This window comes from Argentina anserina, chromosome 5 (genome assembly GCF_933775445.1).
Source record: "Argentina anserina chromosome 5, drPotAnse1.1, whole genome shotgun sequence".
Lineage (NCBI taxonomy): Eukaryota > Viridiplantae > Streptophyta > Magnoliopsida > Rosales > Rosaceae > Argentina > Argentina anserina.
This window is the reverse complement of record NC_065876.1, coordinates 120,198-136,533: the sequence shown is the minus strand read 5'-3', so window position 1 is coordinate 136,533 and position 16,336 is coordinate 120,198. Positions and strand designations below refer to the sequence as shown.

At 40.7% G+C, this 16,336-nt stretch overlaps 4 protein-coding genes across 8 annotated transcripts; 3 read left to right on the top strand and 1 right to left on the bottom strand.

Moving 5' to 3' along the window:
- The first annotated feature begins 114 nt into the window (after positions 1–114).
- Positions 115–5,265, top strand: LOC126793772 (plastid division protein CDP1, chloroplastic). Its single transcript, XM_050520391.1, has 12 exons — positions 115–479; positions 575–688; positions 767–904; positions 1,108–1,212; positions 1,310–1,432; positions 1,779–2,147; positions 2,256–2,351; positions 2,530–2,640; positions 3,114–3,179; positions 3,266–4,048; positions 4,442–4,629; positions 4,762–5,265. The coding sequence occupies exons 1-12, from the start codon at positions 216–218 to the stop codon at positions 4,844–4,846; spliced, it is 2,442 nt and encodes an 813-aa protein (XP_050376348.1). The 5' UTR covers positions 115–215; the 3' UTR covers positions 4,847–5,265.
- A 324-nt stretch (positions 5,266–5,589) lies between these two features.
- Positions 5,590–8,575, top strand: LOC126793988 (succinate--CoA ligase [ADP-forming] subunit alpha-2, mitochondrial). The gene is made up of 7 exons (XM_050520628.1): positions 5,590–5,905; positions 6,049–6,258; positions 6,337–6,507; positions 6,817–6,940; positions 7,673–7,734; positions 7,973–8,054; positions 8,149–8,575. The coding sequence occupies exons 1-7, from the start codon at positions 5,699–5,701 to the stop codon at positions 8,286–8,288; spliced, it is 996 nt and encodes a 331-aa protein (XP_050376585.1). The 5' UTR covers positions 5,590–5,698; the 3' UTR covers positions 8,289–8,575.
- Positions 8,576–8,749: 174 nt separating this feature from the next.
- LOC126793340 (DNA-binding protein RHL1) lies at positions 8,750–12,957 on the top strand. 4 transcript variants are annotated; one of them, XM_050519828.1, is made up of 12 exons: positions 8,750–9,125; positions 9,219–9,329; positions 9,766–9,852; positions 9,942–10,150; positions 10,651–10,767; positions 10,934–11,099; positions 11,308–11,395; positions 11,480–11,529; positions 11,639–11,687; positions 11,947–11,981; positions 12,447–12,485; positions 12,722–12,957. In XM_050519828.1, exons 1-12 carry the CDS (start codon positions 8,793–8,795, stop codon positions 12,722–12,724), a joined length of 1,287 nt encoding a protein of 428 aa, XP_050375785.1. In that variant the 5' UTR covers positions 8,750–8,792; the 3' UTR covers positions 12,725–12,957. The 4 variants fall into 4 exon arrangements, with proteins under 4 accessions (XP_050375785.1, XP_050375784.1, XP_050375787.1 ...); XM_050519827.1 differs by having other exon boundaries at positions 12,717–12,957; XM_050519830.1 differs by lacking the exons at positions 11,480–11,529; positions 11,639–11,687.
- A 134-nt stretch (positions 12,958–13,091) lies between these two features.
- On the bottom strand, positions 13,092–15,752 carry LOC126793339 (probable metal-nicotianamine transporter YSL7). 2 transcript variants are annotated; one of them, XM_050519825.1, is made up of 5 exons: positions 15,100–15,752; positions 14,905–15,002; positions 14,688–14,822; positions 14,390–14,579; positions 13,092–14,286 (listed from the first exon to the last, which is right to left on the bottom strand). In XM_050519825.1, the coding sequence occupies exons 1-5, from the start codon at positions 15,682–15,684 to the stop codon at positions 13,174–13,176; spliced, it is 2,121 nt and encodes a 706-aa protein (XP_050375782.1). In that variant the 5' UTR covers positions 15,685–15,752; the 3' UTR covers positions 13,092–13,173. The 2 variants fall into 2 exon arrangements, with proteins under 2 accessions (XP_050375782.1, XP_050375783.1); XM_050519826.1 differs by lacking the exon at positions 15,100–15,752 and having other exon boundaries at positions 14,729–14,822; positions 14,905–14,943.
- Between the last annotated feature and the right edge of the window lie 584 nt (positions 15,753–16,336).

Here is a 16,336-nt window from a genome sequence, read left to right as displayed (position 1 = left end):
AAAGCAAATGAAATGCATACGACTATACGAGTAGTCGTAATAAAGCGGTATCTCAGTCCAAAACACTAATGAGTAGTGTACTTATGGCTACTCTGTCTCAGTGTCTCTCCTTGAAGAAAAAGGCAAAATAGGCAGAGTGGTTGCCCAAAAGCCCCAATGGCGAGCAATGCAGTTGTTAAATCATCCTGAAAGTTAGAAACCCTTGGCCTTTGCTTATGGCTACCCTCTCTCACGCCCTCCTCACCATTCCACCCTCTTCTTGTTTCTGTCGATTTGGTAGAGATCACAGTAATGCCGTCTTCTGCGCTCTCGGATTCTCCAGAGTTGGCCTTTCTAGGGTTTCCAGGATGACGGACAAGGATGAGAATCTCACCGCTCTCTCGACTCTGAACGCCGTCGACACCCGCCGACACCAAAACCACATTGTGGAGACTCCTGCAGCTCGCACCACCGTTGAAATCCCCGTCACTTGCTACCGGGTCACCTCTTGTTCTCTCTCTCTCTCTCTCTTACAGTTGTTGGTTTAGTGTTGTCTCTACTTTGTTTACACCACACATTGCATCTAAAATTGCAGCTGATTGGTGTTGCTGATCAAGCGGAGAAAGACGAGGTCGTTAAATCAGTTATGGATTTGAAGAGTGCTGAAATTGAAGAAGGTTACACCGTGGACGCTGTTGGATATCGCCAGGTACCCTAAAGAAGAAGCTTATCTTCATCTTATCATTATCTCTCTCATTGTTTATTGTTTGTGTTGCTTTCCTTCCAGGTTCTGTTGATGGACGTGAGAGATAAGCTTCTTTTCGAACCAGAATATGCCGGTAATTTCAAGGAAAAGATGCCCCCTAAGTCATCCTTACGAATCCCTTGGCCGTGGCTGCCAGGTGCTCTCTGCCTCCTTCAAGAGGTACACCCTCTCCCTTGTTCATTTCCACTTGGTTTACTTTCAATGAGTTGCTCTAGTGTTCCAACAACTCATTTTGATTGTCAGTTTTTAGTCGAATAATGTTATCTTCTTATTCATACTGTTAAATAACCATATTTCAAAGCAAGACAAAACTTTGGTTTTTGATATGCACATGATTATGGTACTGGATTCCTCTATTCTAGGTTGGGGAAGTTAAGCTTGTGCAAGATATTGGCCGCGTAGCTGTTCAGCATCCAGATGCTAAACCCTATATTCATGATCTACTTCTTTCTATGGCATTAGCTGAGGTAAGGCATATCAGCCAAGAGGTCAGGGATATTGTAACACTTGTTCATTTGCACCACTGTTATGCCTCCTTTTCTTATCCTAGGTGCTTTCTTGAAGTGTGCTACTGCAAAAATGGGTTTTGAAAAGAACAAGGTGTCCCAAGGATTCGAAGCTCTTGCTCGTGCTCAGTGCCTTCTTAGGAGCAAAAAGTCTCTTGGTAAACTCTCGCTGTTGTCTCTGGTAATCCTTCCCTCTTCTATGGGTTTTCCGTCAAATTTTATACGAATCCTACTTTTTAGGCATCTAATCCGCTGCTCTCTAATGGGTGTGTCAGTCTAATTATTTGACCAACTCTTTGTGCTGTGTAACAAAGTATAAACCGGATATCTGCTTAACAAATCAAATTGTGTTGGATCAATTTTCGAGAACAATATGAATCTATAGTCAGAAGAACCTGTGGATGAAATTCCCAACATATAACGAATTTGCTGGCAGGCGGCATTTAACTTTATGCAATGCTTGTATTTGTGTCAAAGTATATTGTCTTTTCTGTGGTGTAAAGCTTATATTTGATCATGCTTTACAGATAGAAGAGTCATTGGAGGAGCTTGCACCAGCCTGCACACTGGAACTGCTAGGAATGCCTCAGTCACCAGAGAATGCTGAAAGAAGGCGAGGAGCAATTGCAGCCTTGCGTGAACTGGTTAGACAAGGGCTTGGTGTGGAGACAGCATGCCGAGTCCACGATTGGCCATGCTTCCTGAGCCAAGCACTTAATAGACTAATGGCTGCGGAGATAGTTGATCTTCTTCCATGGGATGATTTAGCTATTACAAGGAAGAATAAAAAATCACTTGAGTCACAGAATCAGAGGGTAATAATTGATTTTAATTGCTTCTACATGGTGTTAATAGCTCACCTTGCCCTGGGGTTTTCAAGCAAGCAACAAGAATTGGTAAGTTCTTTGCTCTTCTAAGTTATGAGATTTTAAACTAAATGTTTATAAGGAAGGTTCACAAAATTGCATTTTTGAATCCCATATCTTACTTTGGGGTATTTGCAGATTGAAAAAGCAAAAAGTATATGTGAGTGTCTGATTGCGTCGGAGGGTTGCGATCTAAAACTTGAGGAAGCTTTTTGCCTGTTTCTTCTTGGTCAGGTATATAGTCTATGCTTTCTCCTAATTTTCAATATCGGGCTGTTTCATTAAAATACTTTTGGACTGTTGTAGAAACTATGAATATTTTATATCAATTTATTTTTGCCTATTTGATCAGTTGAGTTCCCTTCTGGTTTCTAAATGAATTTTTATTACTTGGTGATATCTTGGTTTCCAGGGTAATGAGGCTGCAGTTATTGAGAAGCTGGAGTTGAATTCAAGTTCTTTTCCGGGGATGTCAATCACAGGAAAGGAAGTTAAGAATGGTGATGGTGCAAAGCAATCATTGGTATATTCCTTAGTGCGTATTGGCATTATCATATAGCTGTCACTAGCAATTATCTTGAATGTTAGTCATGGAGAGGTCCTCAGAGAACTTTGGAGTCCTGGCTTTAACATATAATTACATCAATATATGTATATACTTGAAGATATGTGGAAGTACCTCAATCTACCTAATTGTTGTTAATAAGCTAAAAAAAAAGGGTGCCAGTTGTCGAAGGAGCTTACTCTCGACTTTTGCTTACTAAATCTATTACCTAGTGGCACATATAATAATGGTTGGTAGAAGCACTAACTAGTAACCAGGAAGTTCCAGTAATTTTATTAGAATGAACAGTAGATCATAGATGTTTTCACAAAACACATAATGTGTGTTTTATGCTCTCAGCCCACTTTACACTACATTTTTCACTACAAACTGTATGTTTGTTTTCAAGGTGAGTGTTTTCTCATGTCGGACTGCCTGCTGAACTTGATCAGGAAATGTGGCTGAAGGATGCTGTCCTTGCTGTCTTTCCGGATTCACGCAATTGCACTCCTTCATTGGTGAGATTCACATGGATGGCTGATAAGTGATCATCTCTTTGTTTTACTAATTTTATTTATGAGTTTGTGCCTGAATTTGCTTGCAGGCTAACTATTTTGGTGGCGAAAAGAGGACTCCTGTTAGCAAGAAAAGTAAATTAGCTCAACTGCCTCCACAGAGTTCACCTATTTTAAGTCATAGACCAATGTCGACTACTCTTGTGTCAGAGCGGAGAGACTTCGACGACTCTCTTTCCCACATGAACTCTTCTCAACATCTCGGAACAGCTGTTAAACAGTTGGCTCCAACTGATTTACAGAGCCCCTTGATATTGGGCAAGACTGGTGGTGGGAGCAGTAGTTTTGCTGGATCTGTTCAAATGAAAAGGAATCTTGGCATGCGTCATGGTAATGTTTGGGTAAACTGGATCACAAGAGGATTTCTGGTGGGAAGGATCACTTTTGTCGCTGTAGTTGGGTGCATTGTTTTCGCTACCTTGAAATTAACAAGAATGAAAGGAGATGACATCAGAAGTGCTTCTAAACGAGCCCACAGTAAACAAAATTTGCACACAACCTCCGTTTCTTGGACAACAGATTCATCTGTAGACTTCCGTCTAGGCCCTGCTTATATCAAGGGAAATGGACTTGCTGGTGGACTTCAGAAGTTTTGGATGACTATTATGAATCAGGTAAGGAACTGTTCAGATACTGGAAATCAACTTGTTTCGCATTTGCCTTCTTCAACTTCTTTGTGCCGGAGGCCAATGTCTGTTGACGAAGCGGAAGGTCTTGTCAAGCAATGGCAAGGAATTAAAGCAGAAGCTCTGGGGCCCAGGCATGAAACTCAGAACCTCTCTGAGGTCCTTGATGAGTCAATGCTTCTTCAGGTACCACGATCATATAAATAAACTTATGTGATTTAATAGTCATCTGACCCAAGTTTGATATATGAATTGAATGACTTCACATGTATCCCATTGGACATGTAGGTAGACACGTCATTATAATTATCCTGCCATGCAGTGGTGCACTGATGTTACCACTAGATAGTATACTTGCTCCTGAATGTAAATTAGGATGCTAACTATGGTATATTGATTACAGTTATGCTTCCTAGGAAATGGAAACCTTTTAAGTTCAATGTGTGATATCACGTTGGGTGCAAACCGTGCAATAGTAGATGTTTACATGAAACAGACACACACGAGTTCCTCCTAGATTTCAAATTTGCACAACTCTTTACATTTTGAGTGACTACTTATCATGTGTATGGTTTGCAGTGGCAAGCTTTGGCTGATGCTGCAAAAGCAAGGTCTTGTTATTGGAAATTTGTTTTGCTACAATTATCCGTCCTGCGAGCTGAGATCTTATCAGATGAGATTGGAGAGACAGCAGAAATTGAGGCTCTGCTGGAGGAAGCAGCCGAACTTGTCAACGAATCTGAACAAAAGAACCCAAGTTATTACAGGTTAGTGGAACTAATGATCTGCTTTCAGTGAAAAAAGTGTATAGTTTGTGGGTCAATCATGTGGTCTGAATTTCAGTTTGCATACTGAAAACGGCGCAATTAATTGAGGACTATAACTTTGATTGATTGCAGCACCTATAGAATTTGGTATGTTCTAAGAAGGCAAGAAGATGGTTCCTGGAGGTTCTGTGAAGGGGAGGTTCAAACACCATCGTGACGGTGGCCTCCTGGTCCTTGTTACTAGTAAACGTGACGAGCCATGCTGAATAGTGCTGTGCTAACTCTAGTTCCTCGCATCTGTAGTTTGTGGTGCGGAGGGACAAGGAATTAGGAGTGTGGATTTCAATTTAGGGAGGTTTTTAGCAGAATGACAAAGGGTAGATAATACTTTACATTACAATGATGTTGATAATTTTCACTTGTAATGAGCGTTGACAGAACAGGCAAGAAATTCCACACCGGTTCCCCACTTGGTGTGAATTCAAAGAATTTGTAGTTAGCAACAGCCAACAGGGCTACCAGTTGTGAAAAGAGATTAAGCATCTGATTTGAGATGTAAGTTAGTTGTTCTGATTTGGATCTTGAAGCATGAAATGTAAAAAGTTGAAGGTCTTTATACAAGAAAATATCTAATGATTTGTAAGAACAGTAGGCATGCTAAGATAAGAGGACGTTAACCCTTTCACTCGAAGCAGCTCTTATAATTTTGTCATAAATATGGTGGAGTATTCAAACGGGTTAATATATTATACATCAATGTATGCTATATATTTCACATCCGACAGTTGACAACATATATTATTTTTCTAATCTCACTCATAAAACAATATCGATCATCGGATGTGGGATGTATAACATACACATACATTAATGTATATTAGAATTTTTTTATTCCAAGAAAGCAAAAAAAAAAAAGAAGACCAAAGAGTATGGGGTAGGGCATAAAGACAAAAGCCCAAGAGGAAAAGTAGCCCATACATATTTGGTTACTTTGAGCAGCCAGGCCAGCAGCGGTAGACGGTAGTAGAGTCGTCGATCGAAATCGAAATTCAAGTGAAATCCAAGAGTGATGGGTCGCCAATCCCTAGCCAAGCTGATCGGTTCGATCGCATCACGCAAGCCTCCGTCTGTCATTCAGCGCCGTCACTACGCCTCCAGTCCTCCTCCGCCGCCGGCTGTTTTCGTCGACAAAAACACCCGCGTCATTTGCCAGGGAATCACCGGCAAGAACGGCAGTTTCCACAGCGAACAGGCCATCGAATATGGCACTAAAATGGTGACAACCTATTTTCTTTTTTGTTGGATGCACCAATTTGCTCTATCGTTCAATTTGACTCGTACATATGCCTTTGTCAGAATCGGCCATCCATAAGATCTGTTTTTCTTTACAAAACAATTTATAGAACCTCTGTCTCACAGGTGGGTGGTGTTACTCCAAAGAAGGGCGGGACCGAGCATCTGGGACTTCCCGTCTTCAATTCAGTCGCCGAAGCAAAGGCTGAAACAAAGGCGAACGCCTCTGTAATCTATGTTCCTCCACCATTTGCTGCTGCTGCGATTATGGAAGCAATGGAAGCTGAGCTCGATCTTGTTGTTTGCATCACTGAGGGTATCCCACAACATGATATGGTACTTTAACTTCCCCCTTCCCTTTTGTTTTAAGCTGTTTTCACTTGGGCATTTGCGAGCATCTATTTTCGGTTTCAGGTACGTGTGAAGGCTGCACTCAACAGCCAATCTAAAACTCGACTCATTGGACCAAATTGCCCTGGAATTATCAAGCCCGGTGAATGCAAAATTGGGATTATGCCCGGCTACATCCATAAACCTGGTCGTGTGGGAATTGTTTCTCGGTCTGGTACCTTGACCTATGAAGCGGTGAGTTTTTATTATTATTTTTAAAATAATGGAACCCTGTCTTTTAAGGCAAAGGGAATTGGTGGATTTTCTTACAATTATGTGTGCATGTGTGTGTGTGTGAGGAATTGTTTGAGCTTTCATGCTAGAAAAATGTTTGTGCTTGAATATCATCTTCCTAGGAGGAAGCCATTCAGACATATTTCGTTCAGAATATTGGTTCTCTAACTGTGGCTCTATCACCAATGGTTTTGTGGTTATTAACTTCCAAGTTTTATGTTGTGTTAGTTCTAAATCCAACTTACCAGTTATCGCTTTGATATCCTGCAGGTTTTCCAAACAACTGCTGTTGGCCTTGGGCAGTCCACTTGTGTTGGTATTGGGGGTGATCCTTTCAATGGGACAAACTTTGTTGATTGCATGGAAAAATTCTTGGCAGATCCTCAGACAGAAGGTTAGTGGTTCTCGTAATTTGCTTGCAATGATAACTTCTTTTTGCATTGCCTGTGGTAAGGTAGAATATAACCAAGCTTGAGATATCTATCTATCCACCCAACCATCTGAATTTGCCGTGGGTTTCTTGGGAAATGGAAATAGATACATGTCTTGCATGGGTTAGCGTTCAGTTATAAGGGATATGGTGTCTCTTACAAAAGCTTAGTACACTCAGCTTGTTTAGACCATGTTTATTGTCTAGATTGTGTTTAAGCTTCACGATCCTTACACCATGGTGGATCTCCTTGTATGAAATTAATCTGCTTCACCAGTTACATATGATGAGAGTGCGCACTTTAGAGCTGGCAAATATACTGCAGGATATGATTAATTATTTGAACATATTTGATCTTAAACAGCAGATTAAAATTATGGAAATGGCATTAATTCAGTCAAGGAGAAGAAATTTTAATACCAAGGAGTTTTACTAACCAGTATTAGTGTGTAGAGTTATATTTGGAGCTCCTATCTCCCAACACTGTTGATTACTTCATGATAAGCTTCATACACCAACTATTTGGTACAAGCTAAAAGAACAACTATGTACTGTGGATGTGCATTTTAAGTGGATATTATGATGCCACAACATTTTCTGGTTCTTGATTATATTCTCATCAAAATCCCTCAGTCAACAAACTTTGATCTTTTTTATCAGCTTCAAGCATTTAGCTGAGCAATGTATGTGTTTCAGGTATCGTTCTTATAGGAGAGATTGGTGGGACTGCAGAAGAGGATGCCGCTACACTGATAAAGGTAATTATCCCAATGTTGTACAGTGTGGCAATGCGCACCGCTGTTTTCCTGGTTTGAGTATATGAATAATTCTGAGGTTTCTTCTAATTTGGGCATACTAGTAATTGTTAGATGATGTTCGAGCGTTTTTCAAATTCAGATAGTATAATTAATTGCCCCTTTCCCTTTGGTATGAAATTAAGGATCCACTCAAACCTGAAACATAAGCTGAAAATTAGTTTTCTTACTACTGAAACAGGAAAGTGGAACTGAGAAGCCAATTGTTGCATTCATTGCTGGACTAACTGCTCCCCCTGGTCGGCGTATGGGTCATGCTGGAGGTACAGTGTAGAACAAATCATTCTTTCTCTATCTCACCTGGTTGGTGATTTTCATAGGGTTTGGATAACACTTGGTTTGAATCTTATTATGCAGCTATTGTATCGGGAGGAAAGGGTACCGCACAAGATAAAATCAAAACTCTTAGGGAAGCTGGGGTCACGGTGGTGGAGTCTCCTGCGAAAATTGGGGTGGCCATGTTTGATGTGTTCAAGCAGAGGGGACTAGTGAACTAGTTTGGGAGTAGTAGCACTTTCGGAATCACCTAAAACATGTTATGGGGGCAAATTGTCCAAACAGCATAAATATGTCAAAATTTTACACTGATCAACTGTGGTGGGGCGTTTAAATGCGCTTGGTTTTTCAACCCGTTTTTCCGCCAATTGTGGTGTTTTATAATGAATCAGATGATGTTGAGAGTTTAACTTTTGATGCGTGAAATGTTGTGCTTACAAGGAATGCTGGTATGCAGGGAAATAATTTTGGAATATACAGCCAACGGGCAACATCAATGTTCTCTGTCTTTTCATCTTGTGTTAATGCTCGAGTTCTTGTAATTTGTAAAGATTGACAAAAAGGGTTTAAACTTGAAACGACCCATTTAAGGCCCAAAACGAGTGGACCATTCTAGTCCATTGGACCGTAAAAAGTATTTAATGGCTTCCCGCTTTCAGGTCCCATTTCCCACCCAAATCAAAAACCCTACAAAATTGAGAGAGAGAGAGAGAGAGAGAGAGAGAATGGCGCGAGGGTCGACGACGAAGAAGCGCAAGAACAAAGAAGAAGATGCAGACGATCCAAGGTCGGAGGTGGCTCAGCGGAAGAGGCTGAAGACGCTGGCATATACGAACAAGCTTGTTTCGGAGATCCCAGCTAGGCCTCATGCGCCTCTCCGGCCTTCCAACGCCGTCGTTAAGCACCACGGCAAAGACATTATCAAGAAATCTCAGCGCAAAAACAGGTTCCTCTTCTCATTCCCCGGCCTCCTCGGCCCCATTGGATCCGGCGGTAAGATCGGCGACCTCAAGGATCTGGGCACCAAGAGCCCTATCCTCTACCTCGATTTCCCTCAGGTTCCACTTTTGCCCCTTCCTTAATTATTTTGGTGTTGATTTCTCTAATCAATTTGATGAATGAATCTAAATTGGGTGGGGCGTGGGGGTCAGGGTCGGATGAAGCTGTTGGGGAGCATTGTGTTCCCCAAGAACAAGTATTTGACACTGCAGTTTCCCAGAGGTGGAAAGAGTGTCATGTGTGACGACTACTTTGATAATATGGTCGGTACCCTTTCTCTTCCTTCCATTCTGCAATGCATTCTCAGTTACAACATTGAGAAAAAATGCAGCATCTGCTTCACTGTTTCAGTTAACATGTTTGATTATCTGACGCACAACTAAATCCAAATTTCATATCATCTTGTTATATCCTTGTAGGCATATATATTCTTAACCTCCTCGAACTATGTGACTTGTGATTGATTCATTTAGAACTAATTATGAGTTCAAAGAACCACTGTAGAGCTGATACATTCTCATAATGTGGTGGTCACTGCATCTTTTAGGAAAACCTTTGCAGGCCTTAATTCTTCTAACATTATGTTTTTTTTTTCCGTTTTCTAATCGTCTCTACCAACAATCATCAATTTTTTGTGTGTTGGCACACGTGATTATTATACAGAACAATATTTATGAGCGGTAAAATTTCATGCCCCAGATTGTATTTTCTGAAGCATGGTGGATTGGGACAGCAGAAGAAAACCCATATGAAACCCAACTTGATTTCCCTAAAGAACTGAGTGAGGTTAGCTTCTTTAATGTACTTTTTTGGGTCCATGGAATGCACGTGTCATAGTATTTTGATGAATACTCTCTGTTATCTGTTGATCTCAGGGACACAACACGGATTATGACTTTAAAGGCGGTGCAGGCTCAACATCTCTAGTTAAGAATTCAAGTGACCAGAAAAAGGAAATTACATATGTAGACAAACATTCTCCAGATTCTGAGCTTGAACATAATTTCTCTGATGATGGAAACAAAGATTTGATTGAAGTAACACCTGTTCGTCACTCGGCAAGAACTGCTGGAAAACGATTCAAGTACGGGCCTACCATTTTATTGCACTGAATAAATTCTGCCATAAAGATGTTAGCAGCTGTTGGAAATAGATTCATACATATTCACTACCAATATACTAGAATGAAAAACGTGCACACATATGACTTAGGGCTGCATGATCCACAAAATACCTAGTTACTTTTAGATATTTAGTTTTTCAAGTCTATAACTTAACTACTCAATACACAAATCATACCTACTTTCATACATGTATAATGTATCCTGCATTTTTTTAAGCTTGTAATTGGTAGTAAGATTGCGAGCGGTTACTTTAGAAGTTAACCTTATTGGTAAATTGCTATAAAGTATAAGAGATGAAAATGTTTGTTGATCATCCAGAAGACACTTACTTTCCTAATAGTTGTCCTATCATGCTTCAGTCAACTGTCACTGAAGAGCTTTAGGTGTTCCATTCGTCTTTGTTTTAAAAATATCTATGAGTTCAAAAGTCCATTTACATATAGCATCTTTATTCGTCCAGTTTTGGAGAAGCTTCTTCTGGAGATGATTCTTTTGAAAGCAGTGCTGACTTACGCAAAGGAGAAAATAACAAGATTGGGGGACTCGATTCATCATCCAGGAAGCCTGCTGATGGAAATATCCTTTTCTTTTCTGTCTAAATCTTGTGCAATACAACATCTGAATTTCCTTATATAATCTGCATGGCAGCTATTGATTTGAGTGTAGTTTAATATACATTTACTACATTAACCTTCCATCTCAGCCAACTATACCTTGACGGATTCCCTCAACTAGTAGATACAGACTGAAAATCTCGGCATTGAAGATGTAAACATTGTTAATGAGGATAATTCAAAAAAACATTCTCATTCTGCCTTTTCAGTGACTGTATCTAAGGACTCTCATAGTAATCATGGTCCTCTGGTTCAGGCTACTATATCTACCTTGTTCAAGAAAGCGGAGAAGAAGGTAAGGTCTTATTGTTTTAGTATAATTTCTACTTGTGGGAACTTTTGTTAGAAGATCTAGTATAAGTCGGGATGAATAAATCCCCGATCAGGGAAGACTCCATATTTGGGTCTATTGGGGATATAGAAAAGATTTTGAGACATGTTGCTCTGTAATTTCATCTTCACATCCTGCTTATTGTCAATGGAAATTTCACACTTTTGTACAGAAAGTGGGATCCAGTTCACCAAGTCAAGTACAAACTCCTCACACTCTTAAAACACCAAGAAATACAAGGAAAGCAGCACCTCCAAAAGGTTTCTTGTAATCTTAATACTTTTCTTAGTATCAAAATTTTGGGATTCGAGTACTCAGAATAATGAGAATTGTTGATATTCCAGTCTCTGGAGAGAAGTTGCTGCAATCTCATTCAAAGAGGAAGTCTAATCAGGTTAATGTTATCTTTTATTGTCCATTTCTTCATTCTCCCTGCACTCATAGCCTGCTTTGCATAGGATAGTTACAATGTAGCCCTGCTGAGGTACTTCTGAATGTTGCAGGATGGAGGACCTAGTAAAAAGGGCAACCGTATCATGGAAAAAGATGCTGGTCAGTTTCTCTCTCTCTCTCTCTCTCTCTCCCTCTGCCTCTGCCTTATTGTTAGTATACCTCAGCCACAATACAATTACCATGCATTTGGTTTCTGCATTACACGTGCGTGCATCTTTATCATTGTCAAACTTCTACTGATATCACAATCCTATTTGCATCACCCATGTTTAAAACTCATCATGCATAAATTACTTTTTCAGAAGACGTTTTTACATGTGGGAATATTAGCTTGTAATTGACATCTGTGTTTCTGCAGTGGGCAAAAGCTTGGCAAAGAAAAAGGAAGATAAGGTATTGTATATGGAGTAATTTGTATTATGGTCATTCCTGTTTCTTTGTTATTTCTTTTTTCCTCATCAAAACTACTTTGGTTTCTGGTAAAATGTTTTCAGTGCACAACAAGTTTATGCTTTTTTCCTTTTTCGATTTGGATGGGAAGAAACAAATTAGCTTAAAAGAGTAGCTCACTAGCATTACTGTGATTGTTGCCGACTATTGTCTACTTCACAAGATACTTGGGCAGAAGCCCTTTCTTACGTTCTCTTCTGTATAAGTATGCTTGATATGTTTTCTTGTGATAAGATAAATTGCATTGACCATTACAAGTTTAATTTTTCCTTGATGGGATCTTCTCATGGGACATTGGGATTTATATGTTCATTAGAGCCTAACTAAGAATCTTTTCCATATTACTGTAATTTTCGAGTATTGGTGCGAAAACTGTCAGTTTCTCAAAGTTTGTGCACAAACATGTAGGTTGATGATGATATCGGAGAGCTCTCAAGTAGTTCACAGGTAATTTTTTTAGTCCACTTTAATGTGTGGTGCGTGTACCTGCACAATTTCTTGGGGAAGGGCACAGATCAATGATGATGAATTATTATGCTGGAGTAATGTGCGGCAGTGAATTGAATGTAATATCTATAATTATATGCATCGAGTGCTGGCTGGCAATAACACGCCAATAAATTTTGCCTTTCTACTCTTTCTTTCATGTGGGAGTGACTCACTTTATGCATTTTTTAGGACAGTGATGGAGATTGGGCTGCTTGAGCTTTAGCGTTGATACCAGATGGTGGATATGGAAAGGTTTTGACCTGTGGTGAATTGGTTGTTGGGGTAACTTGTAGCCTGTTGGTAACTATCATGCAGTACTGTACAAAATTTTTGGAGTTTCAATGTCATAACTTTTGAATTTTTTGACAGAAAAAAACAAGAAGATCGTTTTGGTATTCAACTTATCTTAAGCTTTCCTTTTTCTGCACAGATCGCACGCATCAAAAAGTGCTACTTCTGATAACTTGTGTTTATTACGGGGAGAGCTCTGTAATGTGTTCGTTAGGGAATACTATCACAATATTTAATACACAGGCCAATAAGAAATAGTAAGTTACTACGGTGTAAGAATTTAAGTGTAACAGCTAATATTTGAACTGAAGGATGGACTTGTTTCACACCTAATGATCATACATTCACACACCCCTTAGGATAATCCCAAAAATTTATCAACCCTAGCATTGTCTTTGCTTGACAAGAACTTCATGCAAATTGGTGGCTTGACCCCTGCAAGAGCGAGTATTGAAGCAGGCAAAGTCCAAATCCCATCCCCACAAATCATACCAGAAGCGACTGCGGGTACAAAAGCATCTGCCTTGGCCTTGTTTATCTTCTCCCACACAAATTTGATTGCGCTCCCAATGAACATATCAATGGCAAAATATGTCCCTATATAGAAGGGGATTGCCATTGCCATAGGCAGTGGAACAAAACGTGCCCTCTGCTTACCAATGCAATCCTTTATCACGTTTATAAGAAAGGCCGCAGCAAAAAACACGCCACAAAGTAAGACGCAATACTTTGGCAGAGAGTCAGTACCTTCTACAGCCAAAATAGCCATGTTGCGGTACACAACAGCATTTGGAGCAGGATATGCACTTCCAATTTCTCCCAGGTCAGGGAAGGCCTTAAAGAAGAGCCAAAACACACTTGGAGAAATCACACAACCCATTGCTGTCCCAATAATTTGGCTCACAAACATTGATCGAGGAGAAGCCAATGTTAAGTAGCCGGTCTTGAAATCTTGGGTTAGATCAGAAGCTGTTGAAACAATGTTCATCATGACTCCACATGCTGCTAATCCTGCAATAACACCACCATGCGAGTTACCCGCCCATGCACCAATGGTGAAAATGGCGACCTTCCCATATGTGGATGCCAGGGACCAATCAGTGAGCCCACACCCATATGCATTACAGAAAGCCAAGGTGGGTGCAATGAGGTAGATGACCAATACATAATACCATTTAAGTTGGGGAAATATGTGTGGTACAGTGGCAATGGAGATTGCGGCAATTCCAACATAACCTGCAGCAGAAAACCATGTTGGAATTTGGTCTTTCAGAAAGAGTTGGGTTCGGCGCTGGTCATCAAAAGAGAGCTGCTCCGAGTTTGAAGGAGAGGCTTGCTCTGCCACTGGAAGAATGCCCTCGTTATCTTTTTGTCGGAGTTGAACATACAAGGCACATAAAGTTCGACCTAGCACCTTGACGAAATTGTATAGTCCGTCACCAAGGATCAAAGAAATGGCAATGAAGACCTACTCATAAAAGTTAATCCGAGGTCAGTTTTCCAAAGAGCATAGTGGCAAGTTAATTCATTGGGTGCTGAATATGGAATAAAAATGATGAATGTTGTCTTGCCTTGTAAGCTTGAAGTCCATTCATGCTTTTTGGGCTGAGATCTGCATCATACCAATCACCCCTCTTATTCCATATGAGAGGCCACATCAAACCATATGAAACAATGCCGCCAAGAAGCACCGATATGTTTACTATGTGGGGGCAAATCATCCCGACTCCAACATATGTCGGTGAGAAGTCGAAGTAAAATCTGGAGTGAAGACAACATAAGCATTATAAACCGGAAGCGTATATGTTAAGTGTGGATATATTCATCGTTAATTGTTAGCAGAAGAGAAAGTGGCTTAGTAGTACGTACGAATTCTGAAACGCTTTAAGACCGAGTGAAGGGAAGTATACAAATCCGCAATTATCTCCGGCAGTATAGAACCACTGAAAGAAACCCCACAAGAAACTGAAAGAGAAGAATTTGCCCAACTCCTTGACTTGTTTCCTGAAATATCAAATTTGCAGAGGCATATAAGGCACCATAAGAAAAATAAATTTGTAATCGATGCGTGGGTATAATTACATACTTGGCTAACTTGGCTCCTTGAGGAGTGTGGAAGCTGTTGATGAGATAAGCAGTTGCGGTACCACTTGGATATGTCAATTTGAAGTCTATGATCATAATCTGGTACCCAGAAAAGAAACAAAACTCAATCCTACTTGAAGAAGCACTGGGATTTGAAGTGATCGAACCATAATTAAGAGGAAGTAGAGATGGTTACCTTCCGCAGAGGGACGACAGAGAAGAGACCGAGAAAGCTGACAACAAAGAGAAAGCCAATAATCCAGAGTAAGCCAGGATTCTTGGTATCAGCGGTGTCGGAAGAATGGGCGGCGATGCGATCACTCATGCCAAAGAGATAGCTGCCGAAACCGCCGCTGAAGGCGATGCCGGAGGAAGCAACGATGCAGGTCTGGATGACGGTGTTCTCTTGCCTTGTGAAGGGCTGCGCCAAGAAGCCTGATTTGGTGAGGATCTTGGTCCAGGTGCTGACGAAGAAGAAACCCAAAAGCCCGGCGGACACGTTCAGAGATGGGATGATTCCGGTCGTCAGGTTGAGCTTCATCACTATGACGCTGAACAGCACACTCAGCAAACCACTTATTATGAACGCCCTGAACGTCAGCTGCCTCGTCCATGACGGCACTTGTTGCTTCGCGAACAGCTTCTCCACTGACACTATCTCTTCTTCTTCCTCCTCCTCATTCTCCTCTCCTCTCTTCCGCTTCTGGTTTGGATCCTCGTCGTCTACCCGGTTATTCTGGACATCGTCTACGTTCTGGTAGTCTTGAGATTCTTGGCCCATCTCTCTCTCTCTCGATTCCTGAGGTCAAATGTCTATGCCGGGATCTTGGACCCTTAAATGGCGTGTGTGACTCAATCACAAAGTAAGTGGACCAGATATAAATCAAATCAAACAAGGAAATGCTGTGTATGGTTGATTGATTCTGACTAGTATTCAGTCACTGGCAATGGGTTTGTATTTCACAAGGGATGACATAGGGATGAGCTGAAGCCTTGGAATATATCTATGAGCTTTAGCGTTCACCAAGTAGCTATCACCCAACTCAACCTCACCATTGGCCTGAACGTGAAGATGAGGTGAAGTTGACTATGTGACCAAAGAAATGTCACCGGACTCTGGCCCAGTTTGACACAGCTTTTTGAGCTACTTTTGGAACCAAAAGTGATTTTGGGTTTACCATGAGGTGTTCGGTGACCCTCAAAAAAGCTGATTTTATCGACAGTTATCGTCCCAAAAGCCATTTGAGAAGAAGCTGCTTTGCGAATAGCTTCTGCACAGATCTGAAAAACACGGAGTCATTTAAATGAATTTTTCATTTAATCCTATTTTATCCTCGTTATTTTCTTCAAATTACCCACAACCTTATCTCTTCTCGTACTCGACCTCTCATCATCGCAGAATCGCAGATAGCAAAAAATTGTTCTCCTTCTCC

What these genes read in the sequence shown, in the direction of transcription:
- LOC126793339 (XM_050519825.1), bottom strand. Translation starts at nt 15,684, where the DNA reads ATGGGCCAAGAATCTCAAGACTACCAGAACGTAGACGATGTCCAGAAT. An exon ending in CAAGGAGCCAAGTTAGCCAA is followed by an intron (nt 14,823 to 14,904) that starts GTATGTAATTAT and finishes TTGATATTTCAG; the next exon opens with GAAACAAGTCAAGGAGTTGG. An exon ending in CTTAAAGCGTTTCAGAATTC is followed by an intron (nt 14,580 to 14,687) that starts GTACGTACTACT and finishes TCTTCACTCCAG; the next exon opens with ATTTTACTTCGACTTCTCAC.
- LOC126793988 (XM_050520628.1), top strand. Translation starts at nt 5,699, where the DNA reads ATGGGTCGCCAATCCCTAGCCAAGCTGATCGGTTCGATCGCATCACGC. An exon ending in GTATCCCACAACATGATATG is followed by an intron (nt 6,259 to 6,336) that starts GTACTTTAACTT and finishes TTTCGGTTTCAG; the next exon opens with GTACGTGTGAAGGCTGCACT. An exon ending in GGCAGATCCTCAGACAGAAG is followed by an intron (nt 6,941 to 7,672) that starts GTTAGTGGTTCT and finishes TATGTGTTTCAG; the next exon opens with GTATCGTTCTTATAGGAGAG.
- LOC126793340 (XM_050519827.1), top strand. Translation starts at nt 8,793, where the DNA reads ATGGCGCGAGGGTCGACGACGAAGAAGCGCAAGAACAAAGAAGAAGAT. An exon ending in TCTACCTCGATTTCCCTCAG is followed by an intron (nt 9,126 to 9,218) that starts GTTCCACTTTTG and finishes CGTGGGGGTCAG; the next exon opens with GGTCGGATGAAGCTGTTGGG. An exon ending in TCAAGAAAGCGGAGAAGAAG is followed by an intron (nt 11,100 to 11,307) that starts GTAAGGTCTTAT and finishes ACTTTTGTACAG; the next exon opens with AAAGTGGGATCCAGTTCACC.
- LOC126793772 (XM_050520391.1), top strand. Translation starts at nt 216, where the DNA reads ATGGCTACCCTCTCTCACGCCCTCCTCACCATTCCACCCTCTTCTTGT. An exon ending in ACGCTGTTGGATATCGCCAG is followed by an intron (nt 689 to 766) that starts GTACCCTAAAGA and finishes CTTTCCTTCCAG; the next exon opens with GTTCTGTTGATGGACGTGAG. An exon ending in GCAATTGCACTCCTTCATTG is followed by an intron (nt 3,180 to 3,265) that starts GTGAGATTCACA and finishes ATTTGCTTGCAG; the next exon opens with GCTAACTATTTTGGTGGCGA.